Below are 24,856 nucleotides of genomic sequence, written 5' to 3'. Positions count from 1 at the left end.
TCCATACTTTTTCTTTTACTCTTCATTGTAATCTTACTCCTTCATTCTGGGTTTATTTTCCTTTTTTCCTAAAGCACATTCGTTAGTTATTCTTCCAATGAGGGTTTTAGTCTCTGTAGATACAAAGACTTTATTTCACTCTCATTCCTGATTTTTTAAAATCTTTTTGTTTTTATTTTTTTCTTGGTTGCTCTAGGGATTGCAGTATACCTGCTTAACCTTTCACAGTCTACTTAGAGTTAATGCTGTACCACTGTATGTCCTATAACTGAAAACTCCTCCAGTGTTACAATTTTAACTTAATTTTTTTAATTGAAATAAAAATCAGTCAGTTATAAAATGTACAGTTCAGTGGTTTTGGTCTAGTCACAGAGTTGTGCCACTATCACTATAGTCTAAGTTTAGGATATTTTTTACACCTTAAAAAAACCAGTACTCATTAGCAGTCATTCTCCATCTCTCTCCCTTCTTCCCTAATCCTAGGCAACCACTTAATCTACTTTCTGTCTATAGATTTGCCTGTTCTGGAGTTTTCATATAAATGGAATCATACAATATATGATATTTTGTGACTTCTTTCACTATTTCCTTTTTCACTATTATGAATAATGCTAGGTTGAGCATTGATACACAATATTATGTCAATGTATGTTTTATTCTTCTTGAAGTATCGATAGGAGTAGGATTGCTAGGCCATCTGCTAACTCTGTTTTTAACCTTTTAAGAAACTATCTGACATTTTTCCAAAGTAGCTGCGTCATTTTACATTCCCACCAGTGGCATGTAAAGGTTCTAATTTCTCCACATCTTCACCAATACTTGATACTGTCTGTCTTTCTCTGGGTGTGAAGTTGAATCTCATTGTGGTTTTGATTTATTTGCCTTTTCCTTGATGGCTAATGATGTTGAGCATCTTTTCATGGGCTTATTGGCCATTTGTGTATCTTTGAAGGACTGTCTTTTCAGATCCTTTGCTTAGTTCTAAATGCAGTAATTATCTTACTGAGTTGTAAGGGTTCTTCTTATATCCTAGATACAAGTCCTTTACCAGACAGGATTTGCAAAACTTTTCTCCCATTCTGTGGGTCGCATAATGTTTTAAAGTGATGAGAATTTTTAAAATCCGTTCTAATTGTATATTTTTTTCTCCTTATCTAAGATGTATCCTTTGAAAATATCCAGTGGAGTATAGATCCTGGAGCAGACCTTTCTCAGTATAAAATGGATATTACTGTGATAGATACAAAGGTAAGTTAGAAAGTAGAACCAAAGCCCGTACGGTTATTCCAGTCCATTATGAGTCACCCTGCTCTCCTCACTAACTCTGTGACCCTGAGATAACCATATACCTTTCATATACTTCATTTATTTATTCTGAAAACTAAGAAATAATACTACTTATTATTCCAACTTTATAGTATTTTTGAAAGGGTAATAATATTTTCTGACTTTAAAGATCTTTGCTTAAAAATATAGGTTTAAAATAATGCAAAATGCTAGTTACATATTTTAAATAATTTTTTATCAAAATAATTCATCATATTCCTTGATTAACTTCATCTACTCTCAAGAAAAGAATTTCATTCTCCCAGTTGGCTATTTTTTAAAATACTTCGTATTTTTTAAAATTAAAATTCATAGCAGAAATAACTTTTAGCTTATATTTAGGTTCTACATAGTTTGAGGAGTTCTCTTTCACTTGGTAGCATATTAATAAGTATTTAACAATTGCTAGAGTAATATATATCTGTCAAGAAATCAAATTTGATTAATGAAGTTTTGTTCTTGGTGTACGTTGATGTTCATTTCTGTGAGGCCGATTGGAGAAGAAAGGAGAAGTTCCAGGGATTTTGGTAGCATGTAACTCTCTTCTTTGGTAGTAAGTCCTTTTCCTAGGCTTGAGAGAAGTTGCTCGTGTATCGGTATATAAAAGCTAAAAATGTTTTACAGGCAGTTAAACCAAAATATATCTATATTCCTAAAGGCTAAAGGTAAATATAACTTAATGCTACTAAGATGTAAGTGTACACTTAAAAAAATAGTTAAAATGGTTACATTTATGTTATGTATATTTTATCCCCCCTCAAAAAAGTAAATGTAAGGCCATAAGGGAATAATTGTTAAAATTTTGAATTTTTAAATGTTTATTTAGGATGGCAGTCAGTCAAGATCAGCAGAAGAGACAGTGGACATGGACTGTACATTGGTTAGTGAAACTGCGCTTTTAAAAATGAAGAAGCAAGAGCAGAAGGGACAAAAAAGTCCAAGTAAGATTTGATTTTTTCCTTAATTTTAATACAAATGTGGAGAGGAGTTTATAGTCATACCATTGCACTGATGAGCGTAAGTGACCCCTGCACCATAAACCAGTCTTTTTCCCCCCTGTTCTCATAACACTAGAGTTCTCTTAGTAAAGCTTAGTTTCAATACTTCAGGAAAAAAACATCTTTAGTAAAAATAATTTTTATTTCCGAAAGAATTCAAGTCGTTTCCAGGAGCCAGCAAACTATGGCCGGCTGCCAGTTCTGTAAGTAGTGTTTTACTGAAACCCAGCCTCACTCACTTGCGTATTTATTGCCTGTGGCTGCTTGCGTGGCAGAATAGCAGAGCTGAGTAGTTTCTGCAGCGACCCTGTGGCTCCACAGGTCTAAAGTATTTATTAATCCTTTAAGAAAAAGTTTGGTGACCACTGGTTTAGATAATTTTCTATAAAAGGTGTAAAAGGGACTCTCGAGAGTCCTGTTTTAGAAATATGATTTTCCGAAGCAGTTTGATAAGGAAAGGGGTGGGGGCGGTCCACTGAGAAGTCTTGGTACAGATCTGCAGATTAGCAGTAAACCAAGAATGATGGTGCATATGATGAGTGCTACATTCTGCTATATTCTACTTCTGTAGAAAGGGGGATTTGGCTAAACTAGCTCTTTGTAGTGAGAAACTCTTAATTCTTCACCTGACACCTTGATTTTCTAAAAGAGGTAGAGTAGGAATGATGGAAAGATTTTGGTTGGCACAACCTTAGCAACATTCCTGACTACAGGAGGCACATGACATGAGATGAACTAGACTGGGAATAGCTGTCATTCATCACCCTTATGTGTTGAAGGGTTAGGACCTGCCTAACATGAGGTGGAGTGCTAAAAGCAGAGGCATTTTCCAGTGATCATCTGTTAAAAACTGAGGACATTCAGACTGTGTCATTTCCATCTTCTGCTGAATATTCCATAGTCTACCTGCTCAGGGCCCAATAATAAAACAGCCAGTCTTGTCCTTGCTTCTTACGAAACACCTTCTCCCTCACTGCACCAAATGCAGCGAGAGAAAATTTTAATAGCCTTTGTCTTAATTCTTTGTTCTTTAGTAAAGAATAACTATCCGTATGATCAAGTAACTGGCTGCCTATGTTTAGAGGACAGTACCTGTTAAAAGAAAAACCTTAACAGTGATTTATTGTCTTTTTTTGTAGTGAAGGACACTTAACTAACTTCCTTCTTAAGAAGATAACTTTGCTTTTAAGATTATTTTATTCGTGGTACCAGCTCCTGATAATGTTTTCCTCAGTGTTGTAGAAAAGGGGAAAACTAAATTATGATAGCTTTAGTTTCAAATATATCTAGTTGATCTAAGAAGATGATAATTTCCCAAATAGATTTGAAGCAAGTATCATATGGAGGTGAGGTAATTTTGACTAAATAAAGTGTTACGAATATTACTGCTATATAATAACTCACTCCGATGATACAGAGGGTTAGAACCACCACCACCTTCTCGTCTTCCGTAGTTTCCATGCCTCAGGAATTCAGGAAGGGCTGGGCTGAGTGTTTCCTGTCTCAGGGTATGAGACCGGTACAGGCAGACAGATGGTGGCTGGAGCTGGAATGGCAGAGGGCTTTTCAGATGGGAGAGACATGGCATCTTTCTCCTCATTCTCTCTGGGCTTCTGCATATGTATGGTCCTTCCACATAGCCTGGGTTGAGCTTCCTCATCACGTGGAGACTAGGCTCCCAGAGTGACTGTCCCCAAAGAGCAAGGCAGAAGTGCATGGCATTTTTGTAATCTGGACTCAAAAGTTGCAGAGTGTCACAAAGACCTCCCCACGTTCAAAGCAAGAGAACATGGCCCTCACTGCTCAGTGGGAGGAGTGCTAAGATCACATTATAAGAATAGCACGTGCAGTAGGATATATTGTTGAGCCCATACTTGGAAAAAAACAGTCTACCTATTTTACCCATAAGGTAGATATTTTAAAAACCTAGAACTGGTTAAAAAATAAAACATACCAATAAAACTCCCAATTACTGCTAATATTGCTATTCAGAAAACGTTTTTACATCTCTGGTCTGTGTTAGTCTTACTAGATGCTGTGATAGATCAGAAAGGATATAGTCTCTGTCCTCAAGCATTTGATAATCAGAAGTCAGACCAAGAGAAAAAGGAAGCCCGTAACTTACTGTGATTCACTAACAGCATATACAGAATGCTTTGTTTTGGGAATGCCCAGCACACTGCCTGGCATATAGAAGTTACTTTTACTTACACGTTTGACCCTCAAAGTGAAAAATAAACACATTTTTAATCATCAAGACCCAATTCTCTGTTGGGAGCTGGAGATAGCAGTAAAGAGAGCAAAAGTACCTACCTCATGGAAGTTACACTGTACAGACGAATGTGGCGTGGTGGACGATGGTAAGTGGCAGTGCCAGAGAAAAGTGAAGCGGGGCGAGCTGCTAGAGCACCTGCACCGGGGAAGGCGGTAGTCATTTCACAGAGTAATCTTGGCAGGCTTCAGAGTTGTCACATTTGTTAGCCAACTGGATCTATTTGTGTTTTTAGTAAACTGATGTTTTTAAAAATGTGATTATTTAATGGAAATGTAGTTAGTACTCTGAAGATGAAGTTGGCACTTTGCATATCAAATATGGAATTGAATTCATTATTTCTATAGCACTAAACTACCAAGTGTTAATGATAATGCAAGAAAGTACTTTTTTCTACCACGTTAGAAAAATAAGCAAATAAAAATCTATCAAGATTTTAATGTCAGTCATTTATACACAGTTTATTTAAACTTGATATTTTTCACCATTTATTATGCTGTGTTTTCTGTTCCTCACAATTCCTTTTGGTAATTCCTTTTGGTTTAGCATGAATTATACATGAGGTGATACAAAAAGATTTTTTTAATGTTTATAATGACAGTAACAAAACCTAGCATTTTCGTCACACGTATAAAGGATATTTAAAGGCATAACATAAAGCCATTGTAAATGTGCAGTAACTACCCAGACTAGGAGTTTATTCTTGCCTCATACACACCTGAATTATTTTGTGGCAGTTCCTACAAGTTTCACATTGGTCTGTAGAAAGCAAAAAGCTTGCTTGTTGCCTAAGTCAATGCTCTTTTACGTAGACGGAGAAAGAAAAATGAACGATAGTTTGGAAGATTTGTTTGATCGGACTACACATGAAGAATATGAATCCTGTTTGGCAGATAGCTTCCCTCAAGTAGCAGATGAAGAGAAGGAATTGTCAGCTTCTACAAAGAAGCCAAACAGTAAGGCAATTTTCTTTCTAATTATGGTTTTTCCGTTACACTGAGTTTAATAAATTAAGTCATCATGCTAATTAATAGAGGCTTAATGAGGTATCAACAATTAAAGTTTCATTTTTCTTGAATAAACTTTTTTCAGTTTTTTAAAGATGACTTCAGATTAATAGAAGATACAAAAGATAGTTCAGAGGGTTCCTCTATACCTCTTACTCAGCTTACAAAAATTTTGAGAAAAATCTTTATTAAGTAATAAATTAATTGTTATAATTGAATGAAAAGAGAGAGGTCAGAGAAACAAAGAAGAAACCAGGAAAGGAAATTGAGAAGTTGCTGCATCCTGTGTAGTAGGAGGAACATGAGAGTGGATGGTGTTCTGGAAGCCAAGTGAAGAAGACGTTTCTGTAAATCCATTATTCCCAGCCTCGACCTCTCTCTCCTGAACCTCACACTTGAATCAGGGATGGAGATATCACTTCACACCCACAAGAATGGTTAGAAAAGCTGATGATATCTAGCGTTAGCAAGGGTGTAGAGTAGCTGAACTCTCAGCATTGCTAGTGGAGTAGAAAACTGATACTTTGGAAAACAGTTCAGCAGGATTTTTTTTTTAACAGCTTTATTGAGGTTGGTCATTTTTTTGTGAAGTTAAGCATATACCTCTGCTGTGACCCAGCAATTCCACTCCTAGGTATATACCCAAGAAAAATAAAAACATGTTCACGGAAAGATGTGTTCAAGAATGTTCACAGCAGTGCTATTTGTAATAGCTCAAAACTGGATACAACCCAAATGTCCATCAGCAGGTGAATAAATACCAATTGTGGTATGCTCATGATGGAGCACTACCTCACAGCAAGAAGAGGGAACTACTAGACTCAGTGTGCATCAGTCTCCAAAACCTGTTGAGCTAGACGAATGCAGATGATGAAAAAGAATACGTACTACATAATCCCATAGATACAAAGTTCTAAAACAGACATAATTAAGCTATGGTGACAAATTAAATCAGTGATTTTGGGGAAGAGACACATAAGAGGACACTCCTGTGCATGAGATACAACGGAATAGGAAACTTTCAGGGGTGATGGAAGCGTTCTCTGTCTTGATTTGGGTATCAGTTACACTGGAATATACATTTGTCAAAATTCATCATAGTACACTTAAAATCAGTGTGTTCTGTATGTATGTAAATTATACAGTAAAGTAGATTCTTTCAAAAAGTCCTCAGTGACTTCCCATTGCACTTCAGTAAAATTCAAACTCCTTTTGGCTTCCAAGACCCATCATGATCTGGTACCTCCCAAGCCTCATCGTCCCCAACACTTTTCTTTATTTGCTTAATCTCAACCACATTAGCCTCCTCTTAGTTCTTAAAAGGTACCCAGCTTTTTGCCATCTACGACCATTAGCTAGAATTTTGCCGGTTCCTACCTTTTCTCATGGCTGACTTCTTTTTATTCATTAGTTATTACCTTATGTGCTCTTCCTCAGATAGCCTTAGCTGTCTGCTTGCTTGCTTGATGTTTCCCTCACTACAGGGTAAACTCCATGAAGACAGGAGACCTGGTTTCTCCTGTTTTACATTTTATGTCCAGAACTTAGCACAATGCTCAGTAATTTTTACTTGAACAGATGATAGCAGTTAGCTGTTTGAATCTAGACAACTTGGGATTCAGTCCAAGGGCTCTACTTCTTATTTTGTCACTCATTTTCTGATAAATTTTTTAAATCTTTTTATTTCCTAGTTATAAATGACCTTAAAGACACTAAAAATCAACAGAATAAGTGAAACAGATTAAAAGCTGTCTTGATATTATTGTTTGGTGCCAAATTATAATAGGCATCTGAGTGGTTCTTTTAAAGTTTAAAATACTTTTATAGTTATGATTTTTATCTCTTCAGTAATTCTGAGATGAGATAATTAAAAGTCTTATTATACAGATGAAAAAGAATTAGTTATAGAAAATTTAAACCAATTGCCTAGGGACCTAGAGAATAAAATTCAATAAAAACAGAAGTTTTGATACATGTCCTTTTTTTTCCTCAGAAAAGTTATGTTCTATGTTCAGTCTGTGGTATGTTTGTTTTATTTACAGCTCATGGTGATAAACAAGATAAAGTCAAACAGAAAGCATTTGTGGAGCCATATTTTAATGATGAAAGGTAAGTTGGTTTGGGTTAAGACCAGCAATGCGATTGGAAGTTCAACAGAACTGTCTTGTCAGAGTATCTCTGATTAAAATTGCTACTTTGGTTAAAATAGAATGTATATCATTTACTTTATGATCATAACAGAAATGAACTCAAGTATGAAAAAATTTGACAAATTTTTAAAATAAGGAAATTTTTACCACCACTATTTTTTTTTGACAATGGTAACAGTTATTTTCTCTGCTTTATTATATTTTATTCTTACTCTGTTTTACTGTAAACTTTATTTGAATTTCAGGAATTGAACACTGAATACTGTAACTTTTATATAGTACAAACTTTAGATGGTGAGCCTTAGGTTGTGTTCCAGAATTATTTTAGAATTTTTAAATTTTAAAAAAAATTGTAAGCATCTTGATTTTAAAACCATAATGATACTTTTTGCCTTTTATGTAAATATTGCAAATTCTGTAACTTTCAGTCATGTACTTTTCATTCTAGGAGTGAATTAAGGCATAGTAATTCATTCAAAAAAACTTTTTATGCTTTTTTTTTCTTTAAGTTATGATGTTGGCAAGTTAAGTCACTTAGTAAGTGAAGTTATTCCTTATACTTTGACTTGTCAGAAATTTTAGAAATCTGACAGGCCAAGATAAATTTTTATTGATTCCTGTAGGACTTTAATGGATAAGAGCTATCATTTGGTTGCTAAATGATTAATTCTTTTTATTTACCAGTTTTCCAAAGAAATAGTACTGTAGCATCTCACATGTGACTTGAGAGTGTCTTGTCTAAGCATCATCATGAACTCATGGATTATATTTGATGTGTTTCAGTCCATTGCAGTTACCACCCTTACTGATTCTCAGATTGTCCCATCTTTGCCCAGTGGAAGCCTCTTGAACGGACACTGTACTCATCCTTCATAGCTTCCTTGCTTCTGGTATAAGATGTTCTGGGCTCTCTTCTGCATTCTCTGCAATAGGCTGGAATCTGCCATTTCTCCAGAAGCCCTGGTTTCTTTAAGTTAAAAATGGTATTTAGGTCAGTCTTACTGCTAGGGTTGCTTACTGCTGCAGTTAGCCATTGTTTCTAGACCTTTTAGGTGGGCATTTAGAAATAAAGTTTTTGTTACATTTTGGTTTTTTAAGATAAACTACATTTGTTCATACTGATAGCTGCAGTCAGGATTTCTCTAACCTCCTGTGTCACATCTCTATCTACTTTCCCGCCTACTGAAAATCCCACTTCTGTGCCACCAGCATCATTCCTCTGTTCCACAGAACAGTGTCAGAATAATTCAGACTATCACCAATAACATGATTTATGAAAATGGTTTAAGACTTGTGTCTTTTTTTCCTTGAGATTTATCCTGTTAGAAATGTATAGTCAAATCACTGTTTTCAAGTCACTTAGGATAATTATTTTCTATGTAGTTATGCCACCAACCCAGTATCCATGTTTATTTTGCTTTTGATTTTTTAGAATTTTCTTTTTAAGGAATTATGTATATGATACCAGAGGCTTCAAAAAAGGGTTTATTCTAATAAGTCTACTGTCCTTATCCCTTTCATTTTGTTAACTTCCTGTTCCTACAGATGACTGTCTGTTAAAGATGTATGTTTTTTCATCCATTTCAAAAAATAAAAGCAAATTTCTATCTATATATCTTGATACTGGTAACAGATGTAGGTAATGCTATACATGCTTTTCTCTACTTTGCTTTATTCATTTAACTGTATGTCCTGGACATCACTCATGGTAGTACATAGTGATATTCCTCATTTTTTTTAGTTTCATAGTATTTCATTGTTTGTACCGTAGTTTGTTCTAGCAGTGAGCATTTGGGTTGTTTACAGTTATGCTCGCATGCATAGTGCTGCAGTGAATAGCCTTGTGCATTCTGTTTTCAAATTATTGCCTGTGCTTCTTTGGAATAGATTCCTAGAAGTAAGATTGCAGACTAAGAACTGTCATTTCAAATGTTTCATAGTAGAAGTTCACACTGACTTTTTAATACATGAGTAATTTCATTTATTCTGAAACCATTAGACAGCTGCAGATAGAGGAGGTGGGTAAAGATATAGGGATGGTAAAAGCCTCAGTTAGCCTGGTTCCTTTCTCCACCGAGAGTACCAGCAAACCTGGGAAGATGGGTTGTGTTGTATCAGGGACAAGCAGCTCAGTAGCCTTGCAGGTGATGCTTGGCGTCCGCTGCCGCTGCCAGTCTGCTAGTGGATTCCCTGCGGCGTTGTGGCACACCACAGAAACAGATAGGATTCAGAGGATAGGATATGGCTGAATTTATTCTCTATAAACTAAGACTCCATAAACTATTGGAAAGAAAATAGTCATGGCAATATTTTTTATGTTGTTTTTTTTTAATTCACTGCTTCAGAGTTGAGAGTTGTTGGATTTAAGCATGAAAAGGGCCTATAGCCTGATATGTTTTGAAATTGAGCAGTTAAAACTTTCTTTGGAGAAAAGTGCTTGCCAACTAGAGGGTCATGTAGTAAAAATACCTCAGGGGAGTAGATGTGTTACCCACAAGCCATTCTCAAAACCAATTTCTGTTGAAGTTCACTGGGGATGTTTCTGTTATGAACAAATATATATTGATGTCACAGAAGTCTTTTACTTACTTGTAAGTTTGGAGTTTTCTGTATTGGGCTTTTAAAAGCAGGATACATGTATATTAATAAAGAAATGTTCATGCTTCCTGGTTGCATTTTCTTACCAAAGTACTGGGTACTTTATCAGTCCATACCTCAGTGGCTTCCACCCTTCCTAGGTATCCAGTGGTTCATGACAGATCCGGTCCATCTAAGGACAAGCACAAATGGGAACTGTGCCTCATATCTGCAATAATTTAGGGTGGACGGAAGCAGCCAAAGAGATTTTTAGAGAAAATAGCAAATGACATAGAAACGATTCTATTCTTTGGGAAGAGTAGGTTAGCCCTCATACGTGGGTTCTTAGAACTGAGTTAGCAGAGGTGATATTCTCGCTCTTGGTTATGTTATAGAATACCAATTCCTGAGTTTAATAATACAGCATTCCTTTTTAAATAGGTTATTTTATGTTTTACCTCTCAACCTAATCACTGTTTTCAGCCACCAGAGGTGAAAATAGGAAGTAATAGTTACCTTTTTCATTTAGAGAAAAATACCCATAAAAATACCTGGTGTATAATAGGCACTTAATATTTTAGCCAAGAATGAGTGAAGAAATTCTTGGCTTTTCTCACATACTGAGGAAGCATTTCAAATAAAATGAATGAATGTTTTGGGATTATTTCTCATCTGGATGTTCACCTTTGTTAATTGAAAACCTAAACCAAAGGTCTTTTGTTCTTCCCCTCCCAGAGAGACTAGCTTACCAAATTTTCCTCACATTGAGGTGATTCGGAAAAAAGAAGAGAGAAGAAAACTGCTTGGACACACATGTAAGGAATGTGAAATTGTGAGTACTAATAGAAATACTGTCCTTTGGGGTTTTTTTAAGTGTGGCTTTATAGATCATAAATGCATAGTTAGAAACCATACTTGTAACCTAGAAACAAGCTTAAGCCAGGAATAACAGAATGAATACACAGAGGACACACACACACTGGCTAGAACCTGAGAGAGAGATAGATGAAAACGAAGACCCTCAGTTTCTCTGAGGTGCTCTCTAAGTGCATCTGGAGCCTAAGCACTGGTCCTTAATTTCCAGCTTAAGACATTTGTGCCATTTGTCTTCTCTGTATTTATTTGTATTTCTTTTAATTTTCCCCCCTTGTGTTATATTACAGCATAGGCTCTAATACAGATACTATTTGGGGAAATTTTTGATGTTTCAGTAGGAAACTTTGCTATAGTATTTTTTACTTAAACACCAGCCTCTCAGGAAAGAGATACACTCATAATTGTTTTCTTCTAAATAACTAATACGCGCACAGGCTCTTATTTTTCCCCCGAACATTTTCCTTTCTAAACGAAATATGATGAACAGGCTCTCCTTCATCCTTAGAACACAGTTACGTTTTCCTTTTATACACTGGGTGTCTTGGACTAGGTATGTCCTGAAGTAGGCAGTAGTGTCCTGTTACTAAACAGTCCTAGGCAGGTTCTGTGTTCTTGAAACGTGCTGTTTTTATTTCTTCCCTTGCTATCCTTTAGCTGTTGGATGCTTGCTTCCAGCAATGTCCTTCCCCTGTTAAATTTTCTTTTTAACAACTATGTCTAGAAAACTTGGTAACCAAGCACATTGAAGTTATGTATGAATAGATTACAGCGCAGGTTAAGCATTTGGTGAGAAATGTGCTCTCATACACTTAACAGTGGGAGTGTGAACTGAGATCACTCTTTCAGAAAGCAGTTTGGTGATACAAACAAAACCTCCAGTGTCATGAGTCCTCATAAAACAAATTGAATATATTGTAATTTCTTAACTAAGGAATATGGTCTGCACTAAATAAACCTCCAGTTTTTAGTTACTACTGGAATACTGCCAATTAGGAAAAAATCTATTGCTGGAAACAGTGTTATTTGCTTTCCTTCTCTCAGGAATCACTTTCTGTGCTGTAATCCTGTCTCTGAAAACATTATTTCATACATTTTATTCTATTTAAGTTTTTTTAAGGTAGAAGGTAAATCTATTCTGTTACTCCCTTATGACCAGGAGTGCAAAGTGCCAGTCCCGTGTATTTAAATATTGCCTGTATGCTTACAGTTCGTGAGTTTTCCCATTGCCTGTTCCACATGGGGAATATGTTACACAGGTGTGGATGTGTAACGGTCATCTCAGATTTCACATGTCCAAAAGTGAACGTACAGTTTCTACCTCTGATTCTCAGCCCTCACCTCTGAGCCTTCCCTATGTCCATTTTCCTAGTTGTGTAAACCAGAGGTCCTGTAGTTACCCTCTGCATTTTTCTTTCATATCTCAGTAACGGATCTATCATCAAATCCCACTGATTGTACTTTTAACAGCAATGAATGGTCTTTTTTCCGTCTTTTTTCCTAATGATCTTTTTAGAACAAAAGTTAAATCATGTAACTCCTCTGCCCAAAACTCTTAAATGTCTACCTCTCTCAATAAGAAATGGAATCAAAGTCCTTATCAAGGACAACAAACTCATGCCCCACTTCCTGTCTGACTTCATCCTCTTAACACTCTCCCGCTTGACTGCTGTGTTATAGCTACACTAGCCTACTGTTGTTTTCAAGTATGTTTTAATTTAGTGGCAATATTTCCCTAACGTTGATTGATAACCATGATTCTCTAAGGGCATCCCATCCCAGTTCCCTGGCTAAGGTAACAAAGGCTTATACTCACAGCAGTGAGAAGGAAGAAAAAGGTCTTAGAGGATCTCTATGTAAAAGAAAAATCTACATGAAAGAAAAATATATTAAAAAACTTTTACTTCAAATTTAAATTCCATTCCTAAGTCTGCCACTTTCAATAGATGATATTTTCAGTAAATCATCACTTTTATTTTCAGTGTCTTGAGTAGAATGGAATTAGCTAGCTAAATTATGTGATCCTGTGATGTGTTCTGTTAAACTTTACTGCTTTATTTTCTTTAGATGTAGAGCTTGAAGACCTGTGTCATTCTCACATACAAGTTTTCTCTTTCTTTGCATGAAGTTCAGGTTCTTTATGATCAGTTGCAAAAAATAATATGCCTTTGATCCTAACTGAAAAATACAGTTTAAGGGAAGTCATGAAGCCTGCAACATTCAAAGCTTAACTTTTATTTTAAAAAATTGTAGTACCCCACAAAAAAAAAAAATTAAAAAATTAAAAATTGTGATAGGAAAATTACTTCAAAACACATGTTACATCCTAATAACAATTGAAAAAAATGTGCTGTTCAGGATGCAGGCATTTTTGTTATAAATCTGACAAAGATGAAGAGTTAGCACCAGTAGATAAATCAGCTGCACCACCATGCGCACTGTAAATTCGGCTGATACTTTTTTTCATTATGTGACTTTATTGATCAAGTTAGCAGTATGTTGATTTACATTGTGATACAAGCACCTTTTCTCATTTGTGGAGTAAGCCTTTCACAGACCAGCACTAATTACTGTGTGCTGCTATTTCTACTGAATTACTAATTCATTTAGCAAGCTGAATACTTTAATAATTTTCTTAGCTTCTAGTTCAGTAAGCACAACATTCCATTTATTATCCCTAAGTGGAAAACTTAACGAGCTTTATTGTCAGTATTATGCAGATTTTCCAGCAGAAGAAAGAGAAAAGAAGTTGGCTTCCTGCTCTAGACACCGATTCCGCTACATTCCACCCAACACACCAGAGAACTTCTGGGAAGTTGGTTTTCCTTCCACTCAGACTTGTATGGAAAGAGGTGAGAGCATAGATTATAACATTCTGGATTTTTTTTTTTAATACTGTCTATACCCAAGTCTAAACATCAAACTTTTTCTTCATGGTTCTCTACCTTGTGCTATAATTTGGGTGCCAGTTTTGTGACATAAATAATATATTTCCTAAAGATAAAAAGCTTATCTCAACTCTTGAGATAATTTCATTGGAATCCTAGATTATTTATATGCACTTTAGTGGGACTGTGCATGTGTTATCCTGGTTTATCATTCAAAGTTCAGAAAGTAATTTCTCTCTTATCCTATCATCAAAATGACTTAATAAAATAAATAACTACAAAAGTTGCTAGCAAAATTATATTGTTAAAAAGCATCCTTTTTTAAAAGTGACTACTATGAATTTTAGATGTGAAAACCTCACTTACCCAGAATGCCAGTTATTTATAAACCATATTTTAGTAAAAAGAACTTTGGGAGAAACATTGAGATGCAGTTAGCTCCTTCAAATACAGCACTTATGTTTAATGTAATTTGAGAACGTATGCAGCTTTAAAGCTCCTGATACTTAGAAGAGAGAAGATAGTTCTTCGAAAAGCTGCAAAGTCTCTTACAGCTATTACCACATTTCCACTTTCCCCACTAGCAAGTCCTCTCTGACGTGACCCTTCTGCTGGTCATCAAGTAGAGTTAGCCTGGATAAGCCTGTGTTTGCGCCCCCCATGTGGCCCAGGGGGTATGGCAGGGCACAGTCCTCCCCTGAAAACTACATGACTGGACACACCCTAGGAGAATTGAATAGTGTGAAGAATATAGGGACATGTCATGTAATCAAATAGCTACCAAATAAGCACCTGGAACTTGTCATAATAGTAAAAAGTTCATGTTTAGCCACTTGTCCCCATTTGCAGCCAAAGGGAAGCAGAGTAGGACAGTGCTTAAGAGCTCTGGCTCTGGAGTTAGCTCTTGGGCAGGGTCCCAGCTCTTCTACCTCCTGGCTCTGGGAACCTGAGAGAGCTGTCTTAACTTCCCCGGCTCTCCGTTAGTTCACCTGTGAAATAGGCAGAGTGGAAGCCACTGCAGGAGTGTGAGCGTCATCCCAGATAACGTATACAACACATTTGATGTTTGCTGCTATTTTTAGTATAAATGAGGAAACTGATGCAAAGTAGTGAAATCACTCATCAACATGACACAGCTAATAACAGAAGAATCATGTAAACTTAGAAGGCATTACATGAGACATGCTTATGCTGAAACATGTATGTTGCAAGTACAGTTTTCTAAATTTGTAATTTATTTTTAAGGTTACATTAAGGAAGATCTTGATCCTTGTCCTCGTCCAAAAAGACGGCAGCCTTACAATGCAATATTTTCTCCGAAAGGCAAGGAGCAGAAGACATAGATGTTGAAGCAAAAACAGAAGAGGGCAGTCTTTTTCTTTAGTTATTTATAGTTAAAGTCGGTATTAAACACTGATTTTTTGATCTTCTATAAACTGATTTATAAATCATTTTTCTATTGAAAATGTTTTTAAATGGCATTTACCTACTACGCAGACAACTATTTAAAATGTGGATAAGTTTATGTTGTATTTTCTTGCTCTGCACCTTTAAAATAAGGTGCTTTCATTTTGCACTCTTAAGTTAAGAGCTGTTTATTTACTTTTAATACCCAATTACAATTTTGAAAATATGGCAGTTGTAGTCTGATTTGTCGCCTTTCAGATCTTTTACTCCATATTCCCTTGGTATTCACATTCAGCCGTGACTCCATGCTAATCATTACAGGTTTTCATTCTCTTAATCAAATTGCTCTTATGTAGGTCATTCCAATGTCTGGCATTTAAGTCTTCTCAAAAAAGTGCTAAATGTTAAGTCTTTTTAACTTTCTAGCTTCTCTTGTTGACTTGAAAGGAGGTACTGCTCTAGTGAATTCCTTTCAAGATGACTAAGAATGAACTTTTTCCTTACCCATATACTATAAATTAACATCACACCCTGATCTTATCATAATAGTCCAGCTCTTCACATGTTTTCTTTTCATCATGCTTGTTTTTCCTATTTCTCATCGGTCAGAATTGTTACTTGGCTACCTCTAGTAACAGAGGTGAAATTAGAGCTCGGGACTGCCTGATTCCAGAATCAGCGCTTGTGTCCACTATAGTTTAGTGCTTCTAAAGGCCAGGAGGCCGAGAAACACCTGGATTGGAACAGGGCACCACAGATGTGCAGTTAGAGCTAAACACCTCCAGTGATTTGTTTAAGAGAGACAAGAGATTGTCTACCTGATGGCTTGACAGCAGTCCAACCCTTTAACTAGCATTTTTCATTTTTTTCTCAATCACCCTGTAAGGTTGGGTAAACCGAGGTCCTTTCATCTGCTATTGACCAGCTCTACCTTTAATTGAAGTAATGAAATTTATGCTTTTTAAAGACACTTGAGTTAGACAGATGCATTTAAACTCAAAACTGCAGTTTGTGACACATAGCACACTGTCAAACTTTAAATGTATATGAAAGGGCTTTCTTCATTTGTAAAGCATTATTCATGTTAGACAGTGTTTTCAAATACGTATCAGTCACTGTTTGTATATAGCTATATATAGTTTCAGGTTGCCTATGAGCTTTTTAAAGTTGACCTGTGATTTAAACTTTGAAAGCATGCAGAACCTCTATGTCAGCACTGAACATTGGACTAACACCTTTTCTGCCTTTGACAGGCATTCCGATTAAACCATTTGAAATCCAAGGTTGTCATAGGCAGTGGTTTGAATGAGTTAATCACTAGTACCCAAATGTATACAGAAGATACAACGTGCTACCTTGAGAAAAGAACAAATGAAGCAGAAAAATATTCCCTAACACCTTTCATGTAGTGAAAAATCTTACAAAGTCCAACTGGAAAGGCAGCTGTTGGTAGGCTCCAAGTATTAGTACCTCAGTTTAAACTGCATCTAGCATTTGTATTTAAAAGTTCACAGAGGACATTCTTAGGACCTCTAAAACCAGTAACTGAAAAACAGCAAATATTCCTTCCCCAGGTTAGCTTTAATTCATAATTCAGTTGTTAAAAAAGGAATAGTGTTATATAAACCAAATAACATTAATACATTTACTTAACATTTACCAGGCACTATCTTTCCAGGCATAATACTAAGTACAGTATCAGAATCAGGCAGAATTTGACAGATGTTTTCCAATGGGGCAAGCTTTTGAAAAAACACACACCTAAGAATCTTCAGTTATCCCTGACATTTTTTTTAACTCTGTTTTTGTGGCTAGGGGTAATTAAGTTTATTTATTTTAATGGAGGTACCAGGGATTGAACCTAGGACCTGGTGCATGCTAAGCATGTGCTCTACCACTGGGCTACACCCTCCACCTGTCCCTGACATCTTAACATAACAAGCATGAATTTTGAAAAATACCACTTCAGAAACAAGCATTTAAAATACATCTCGATTTTTACCATTCAGCTGTCTATTCTCAACAAACTTAGCAGTTTAAGACATATCTCAAAATCTCTTTGCTGAGCTGATGCTGTTAAAATGGTTCCTTAGAAGGCTGAAGTGTCCTTAGACTCAAATCCTTCAGCATGCACTTAAGGAGTTAATGAAGCAGTTGTCTACTGTGACACCAGCAGAGGCCACAAGAGAGCTATTTTTGGAGGATAATCAGTGGAAACTAGGGGCTGAATGGGATGATCATTTACAAATTTCTAGGATAAATAAGGTATGAGTTGTAAACCTTTGGTACAGTAATGAGAGCTCACTGGGCAAAAACAAGCTTGTCAACATAGCTATTGTTAGAATAAAACAAATCGCTGAGGCAATAATTCATGGTCCTGAAGAAAAAATTAACACTGTGTACTTACCATATGCTAAGCATTCGGAGATACAGAGATGTGAGGTCTGTTACTAAACAGTGGGAGACCGGATATAAACATACAAAGATGCCTAAGAGGTCAAAGGACCTTGGACTGAGTGCCAAAGAAATACTAAGGATTATCTGAACTTGAACTGTGCCTGCAGATGAGTTAACCTAGAGAAGCAGGTCAGAGACAAACCAGGGCAGGAGTACCAGCTCTGTCACTTAGAGTATGACATGGCCAATGCACTCAAATTCTCCCACCTTCCTGTACCTTCAAATAACAAGGTTATCGTGGGGACTGGATGAGATGCTACAGGAACTTGCCTCAGAGCCTGGTCCATAGTAACCATTCAGTTCTTGATAGCTGTTATCATCATTGTCGGTATTGCAGAGATGGTGGTGATGAATCAGAAAGCAAGCCTCTTGGACAAGTCAGAATTTGAGCTCCTCCTCAACAACTAGGTTGCATTTAGAGAGACTGGAGGAGCAAGGTGGGAGACGGGTCTGTAAAGGAAAAGGGTCACAAGGAGGCAGTAGAACAGGAGGGGTGTTACCAGCTGTGGTGAGGGCTTTGAGGAGAAGCGAATTACCAGGGCAGGAGAGAGCAGGGAAGTCACAGCCCACAGGGCACATGTGGGTGCTTAAGTCGGGATCTCTAAGGAAACTGCACAGAGGAGTGTCCACGACCCCGGCACTCCTCCTAAGCCCCCGGATCCTCTGCACTTTCTAACTGTTCAAACTCTGGAGCAGGGGTACTCCTCCACAGCAGGTGTCACTTCTAGGCCATGGAGTCATTTTCAAATGCTGTTATTTTTGAAGAGTGAATTTAATTCCATAAATTTTATTCCATAAATATTAATTGACCACTACTTACCTGCTCATACTGAAATCAGCAAAGACTAGAGGCAGAAACAGAAAAGCGCTCCCAGGCCCAGAAGAAAACCAAAAGACTGAATTAGTACTTTTAGAAGAACACTCTCAAAGGGACTTTCCAAAACGGACACAACCTTGTTTCATAATTCAGGGCTTGAAAGAGAAGCCAGTTTGCCTGTCTGCAGATGCAGCACACAGAAGGCTGACAGCTCAGCTGGTGAGTGTGCGTTTCAGGTACAAGGTGTCTGCTCGCAACACCACCTGTGCCCCAACTTACTTTCCTGGGCACCCCATTTGTTCCAGACAAGAGGGGTAGCCAGGTTAACCTGACACAGCTGCTGAATTATCCAAAGATGTTCCCTGGCACACCCCACCCTCTCTCTGCATAGAAAACAGATGAAAGCCTCCACTGTAGGAAAACTACAGTGGGAGGCCTGTCAAGACTTCCTCTGAAAATACTAGAACATGACTTACGTAAGTAATGTCCCAACACCTCCAAGAGAGAACAAGGTGGAAATGTCAGAAATATGATCACCTGTGAAATCAGCTGTATAAACGAAGATGTTTATCACGGTTCTATTTGTCCTTTAACAATGTAAACATTGCATGTTTTCCATTCATTAGAAACAAATAAAAACCTATAGTCTTCATCTCAGGAGGAGATAACCCCCTGCTGTGAGGATTTTGTCTCCCTCCTCCAATCATTTTATCATCTAATTCCTGTGACTTGCTCTCAACTGAGTAGACTCTTCAAAGGCTCCAGAATTACCCCCATTTGCCTGTGATCCTAATGAAATGCTCCTCATTACAGTATTATTTCTTCATGGTCAGGCTTTCTACAGAACTCCAGGAGGCTCCTGTTCAAATGTGAACATGCCTACCTATACACTGAATACTTTAATGGTCATTTTCACCTGAGCAGCAATTCATTTCTCAGGTAACCAGCTGCCATGCTGGAAAAGGAGAACAGGGTCCAAGGTACAATGTACTCCCCATGGAGCAGAAGGACCAGGCACTGCCCAGGAAATGCAGCAGAGTCTGCCAGGCACCCCAGAGTTTGTTCCTTTGGGTCCCTAGAGTTGTATGTACCTGCAGTGAGCGCAGCAATGATGGTGGTGGGCTTGCTCTTCCATACTTGTTCTTTAAAGCTACGCTTTTTAACATTCTGCATAGGGATGTTTGTCTTGAAGAAAAGCACTTGCACAATTGAGCTGCATGCTGAACTATCCACTCTGCATGGAATGCTGTTACAAAAGAAGGAATAACAAATATTATGATTATTCAGACTTGATTATTTGGCAGACATTTTTTCAAAAATGAATGAAGTAAGCCTGTTACTGCAAGGAAAACAACCTTCCATATTTGTTGCCAATGATAAAATTTGAGATTTCAAGTAAAAATCAGAATTTTGGAAAACTGGTACTGCTACTTTTCTGATGAGATCAGTGACAGTGTTAATGAATGTGACTTTTTATCATATGCTGAAATGTGTCAACATCTAGGAGATCTACATACCTCAGTTGAATCAATATTTTTCAAATGACCAATGATTTATTACAAATCATGTGTAGATAAAAAATCCAAATTGCAAGATAGCCCTATGGGTTTTAATGCAACAGAGTACAAAAAAATTCATTGATATGGTTTCAGATTCTACATTTGTAACTGACCTTTAAGAAACTGCCACTTGTTGAGTACTGACATAGCATCAAAGACTAAAATCCAAAATTATCTGGGAAATCCATTAAAAATGTGTCAGGCCTAATTTTTATTTTCTCAACCAAAACATTATCACAAACTGAATACAGAAGCAGACAAGAATCCAACTATCCTCTGTTAAGCCAAACATTGAAGAGATTTGAAACATCTGTTTTGTTTTTTCAGATTTTGGGTGGGGAGGGTAGGTAACTAGGCCTAATTATATATATTTATTTATTTTTAATAGAGGTACTGGGGATTGAACCCAGAACCTCATGCATACTAAGCACGCACTCTACCGCTGAGCTATACCCTCCCCTAAGTTTATTTTTTGGAACTATATAGTTATTTTTCATTAAAATTTCATATTTTTTGTCAAAATGTAATGGGTTTATTTTTGTTATTTTTAGAGGAATTAATAAGCATTTTAAGTATCTTTTAATTTCTAATATGATAAATATCAATTGATAAAATGTAAATAACCAAAGCATATCTTTTAAGTTGAAAGGGATCCTGACACCAGAAAGTTCAAGAACTGCAGATGTGGTAGGGAGAGAATGCACTTTGGGTCAAACCAACCCAGGCCCCAGTAAGGAGTCTCTACATTTTAGCTATGTGACCAGGTGAGGACCATGTTGCTGGTCCCCAGTTTGTTTATATATGTTAATAGCAAAACCAATCTTCCCTCATAGGCTTGTTAAGAATATGAAACAAAACAAAGTAACAGGCTTCATGTCTAACACAGAGCAGGAACTAAAAAGAAAAAAATTAAGAAAATTTAGTTTCTTTCCTATAAAAAAAGATTTTACTTCCAGGATGTAAGACTTCTCTACTGGTAGATCTAAAGTCATAATCTTTTGTAATGCTTGGAGGATCATCTGCTAGACAATTTCAAGACTCCTAAGAAAGGAAATCTCTTCACATGAGATACAGGGAGCAAGAGGGCCATTAATGGCTGTGTGGCTCAAGGTCACATTAGCCACAAATTAACTCATCAACATGCAAAGAACGTAATGGCTACTCTATAGATTAGTACGGGGAGGGAGGTGGGAGAACTAGAAAGAAAAAACTATGTTAGGGGGGAAAATATGCAGATGAGTACATCCAAGCAGGTGTATAGGAAGAGCGTGATCTGAAGTAACTGAAGTTCTGAGAAAGACGTGGCATTCCAGAATAGAATTGAAAATTTGGCCTGTTTTCCTGGACTTACACTTTTTAAGGGAAATGTTGTGCTTATGATTAATGTTCTTTTAATGAAAATTTTAATGATATAACTGTGGATTCTCATGTAGTAGTGAAATAGAGAGATCTTGTGAACACCTCACCCGGTTTCCCACGATGGTAACATCTTGTAAAACTATAGCTCAATATCACAACCAGCATACTGCCTCCAATACCACCCACCACCTTAATCAGATTTCCCCAGTTTCATCTGTACACCTTTGTGTGTATGTGTATTCGGTTCTATACAATTTTATCACATACTCAGGTATCCACCTGACAATAAACTGTTATCCATTTCTAAAATCTTCTTATATCAAAAATGCTAGATAAATGGAATCACACAGTATGTAACATTTTGGGATTGGCTTTTTTTCCCTCAGCAAAATTCATACAAATTTTTGCATGCGTCAATACTTCATTCCTTTTTACTGCTGATTGCTATTCTGTGGTGTGGATGTACTACAGTTTGTTTATCCTGTTGAAGGACATCTGGGCTATTTCCGGTTTGGGGCTATTACAAATAAAGCTGCTATGAACATTCAAGTAGTAATTTTTGTGTGAACACAAATTTTCATTTCTCTGGGAAAGTGCCTAAGAGTATCATTACTCGATCATATGGTAAATAGCATGATTCGTTTTATAAGAAACTGCCAAATTGTTTTCCACAATGGCTGTAGCTTTTATTTTACATTCTCAGCAGCAATGTATGAGTGATCCATTTCTCCACATCCTTGCCAGCATTTGGTGGTGTCACTATTTTTTATTTTAGCCACTCTAACAGGCATGTAGTGATATCTCATTGTGGTTTTAATTTGCATTTCCCTGAAGGCTAATGATGCTGAACATCTTTTCATATGCTCATTTGCCATCTGTATATCATCTGTATTCAGAAATGTCTCTTCATCTTTTTTGCCCATTTTCTGATTGGATTGTTTTTAACTGTTGAAAATGGTTTATATCGAAGTGGAAACCTGCTTACTTTTGTCAATCAAAGCCCATCTTGTAAAATTTATTTAAATAGAAGTCAGCTTTACCCCATAGCAATTTCAGAGCTGCTAGGGTTGTTTACGGACACCTGGTGAGTACCAGTTTTTATGTTAGGGTCAGAAAAAAATAAAGCAGGTCGACTCCCTAGATCCTTAGGACTTTTTCTTTCTGGGACAAAAGATTCACACATACCCCTCCCAAAGCTCTGTTGATTCATACCCATTTCTTTGAGCAAAAGTGTGCTAAGCCCAGTACGTGCAGCCTCAGGTGAAGACATGGACTGGAATGGCTTGTTTCAGTCCAGAGCACCTGGAGCCCCTGTTCCTCAATGATGGTCTTGAGGGTCAATCACCTGGCACAACCAAGAGCGTTACTCAGGGCTGATTACTGGCGCACTCTGTAGAAACGGGGCTCAGAACAGACTCAGCTTCCAGACTGTCACATGGCCAGGGGTGTGGGCAAGAGTTAAGGAATGGACTGCAGATACATCTAACTAGGGGTTCAGAAGACAGAACTGGAGAGCAGACGGTGTGGAGGAAGGTGGCTGCTGCGTAAGTACTGTTTGACCTCAGTCAGCAATCCCGACGTTGCAAGCCTCTGCCCCTCCCTTATCAAGGTTCTTAACATATCAGCACTGGCCAGCACTCCACAACTTGGAAAGCTTTTCTAAGCCCGACAAAGATTTTTTTAAATTTATCTGGAAGTGCTCTTCATTTTAAGCTTTGATTCCGCTGTCTGCACATCCTTTGATGTCACGTAAAAAGATCTGTCGTGCTGACCTTGCCCTGCTGAACACGACTCTACCACTTGCTCAGAGGAACTGAAGGTGTCTGTTTTCTCCTTCAGGAAAAAAAAAAACAACAGAATTTTCTGATTTTCTTTCTTTCTTTTTTTTTTTCAGTTCCTTTTAGAAGATAAGTTGACAGTGAAACACACTGATTGGTCATGTTATTTTTAAATGAATTTTTAATAGCAAATAATTTGTTCCATCTGGGGAAAGGCTGATGGCATTTTCAGCAACCAGGCACAAATCAGGATGGATTATTTCCAGCACTTGAAATAAAGTTTATTTAGATCCACATCACACTGGCTGCTCAGTGTCAGTGGCATTTCCTGACCCTGAAGAGGGGCCAAGCCCTTGGCTGCTCCTCTCATCCCTTGAGGCCACTTGCGTCTCACAATATCAAAGACCTTTTGCCCACCACCCCACCACCCCTCTGCGGTTTCTGCCAACAGTTTCAGGGCGGCAGTGGTGGGGGTGGGGGACCATTGTGGTTCACACTGTGGTGGTAGTTCACACTGAACCTAACCCAGCCATCGGCAAAGGCACTGGGTGGTGTCACGCATCAGCAGCCAAGCTTGGCTTCTCTGGGTGCCATTCCCAAAGCACACAGCCTTTCATCTGAGAAGAGGGAGCATAAATAGCCAGCAAGCATTTAGGGAGAGCAAGAGATGAGATAGTCCGCGGGCCCCATTTTGACCCATCCAGCTCTCATCTGCCTTTCAGTGGCTCCAGAATTAAAGACATTCAGAAAAAGGAAGGAAAGAACAGTTATTTGTACACCCATGTTTATAGCAGCATTATTCCCAGCTGCTAAATGGTGAAAACAACCCAAGTGTCCCTAAATGGATGAACGGATTAACAAAATGTGGTATATAACTGTTGGTGGAAATGCAAATTGGTGCAGCCACTGGGAAAACAGTATGGAGCTTCCTTTAAAAAACTAAAAATAGAGCTACCATATGATCCAGCAATCCCTACCCCTGGGTTTCTATCCAGAAAAGACAAAACTTCTAATTCTAAAAGATAGTGCACCCCAATGTTCACAGCAGCACTATTCACAATAGCCAAGATATGGAAATAACCCAAGTGCCCACCAACAAATGATTGGCTTAAGATGTGGTATATATATATATATACCATGGACTATTACTCAGCCATTCAAAAGAATGAAATACTGCCACTTGCAGCAACATGGATGGATCTAAATAATATTATACTTGAAGTCAGACACAGAAAGACAAATATTATGTATCTCTTATATGTGGAATCTAAAAAGTAATATAAATGAATTTATTCACAAAACAAAAACACTCATAGAAAATAAATTTATGGTTACCAAAGGGGAAAGAAGAGGGGATAAATTAGGAGCATGGGGGGGGGGTGCACCTA

General features: G+C 37.3%; 2 protein-coding genes and 1 long non-coding RNA gene across 12 annotated transcripts in view; 1 reads left to right on the top strand and 2 right to left on the bottom strand.

Annotated features, from left to right (window-relative positions):
• LOC135319802 (uncharacterized) overlaps positions 1-4,883 on the bottom strand; it is a 33,157-nt gene extending 28,274 nt beyond the window's left edge. The window contains exons 1-2 of one of the 2 annotated variants that reach the window (XR_010378684.1): positions 4,638-4,883; positions 3,729-3,870 (exon numbers count right to left, since the gene is read on the bottom strand). This is a non-coding gene — a long non-coding RNA (uncharacterized LOC135319802). Of the gene's footprint in view, positions 1-3,728; positions 4,186-4,637 lie in introns of those variants that run through there. The other variant, XR_010378683.1, reaches the window with a different exon arrangement.
• The window catches only part of RBBP8 (RB binding protein 8, endonuclease), a 75,156-nt gene extending 59,432 nt beyond the window's left edge, over positions 1-15,724 (top strand). For 7 of the 8 annotated variants that reach the window (XM_031439073.2, XM_031439071.2, XM_064481541.1 and 4 more), the window contains 7 exons: positions 1,160-1,248; positions 2,153-2,267; positions 5,409-5,552; positions 7,646-7,712; positions 11,066-11,162; positions 13,914-14,055; positions 15,337-15,724. In XM_031439073.2, the coding sequence (XP_031294933.1) occupies positions 1,160-1,248; positions 2,153-2,267; positions 5,409-5,552; positions 7,646-7,712; positions 11,066-11,162; positions 13,914-14,055; positions 15,337-15,434 (752 nt within the window). In that variant the 3' untranslated portion in view covers positions 15,435-15,724. The remainder of the gene's footprint in view (positions 1-1,159; positions 1,249-2,152; positions 2,268-5,408; positions 5,553-7,645; positions 7,713-11,065; positions 11,163-13,913; positions 14,056-15,336) is intronic. The other variant, XM_064481542.1, reaches the window with a different exon arrangement.
• An 85-nt stretch (positions 15,725-15,809) lies between these two features.
• The window catches only part of LOC105086388 (uncharacterized), a 67,405-nt gene continuing 58,358 nt past the window's right edge, over positions 15,810-24,856 (bottom strand). Inside the window, exons 5-6 of one of the 2 annotated variants that reach the window (XM_010976929.3) lie at positions 19,864-20,018; positions 15,810-18,405 (exon numbers count right to left, since the gene is read on the bottom strand). In XM_010976929.3, coding sequence (XP_010975231.1) covers positions 18,371-18,405; positions 19,864-20,018 — 190 coding nt within the window. In that variant the 3' untranslated portion in view covers positions 15,810-18,370. Of the gene's footprint in view, positions 20,019-24,856 lie in introns of both variants that reach the window. The other variant, XM_031439081.2, reaches the window with a different exon arrangement.

This window comes from Camelus dromedarius, chromosome 32 (genome assembly GCF_036321535.1).
Source record: "Camelus dromedarius isolate mCamDro1 chromosome 32, mCamDro1.pat, whole genome shotgun sequence".
Taxonomy (NCBI): Eukaryota; Metazoa; Chordata; class Mammalia; order Artiodactyla; family Camelidae; genus Camelus; species Camelus dromedarius.
The sequence above is the reverse complement of the archived record's forward strand: the minus strand, read 5'-3'. Positions and strand labels throughout refer to the sequence as shown.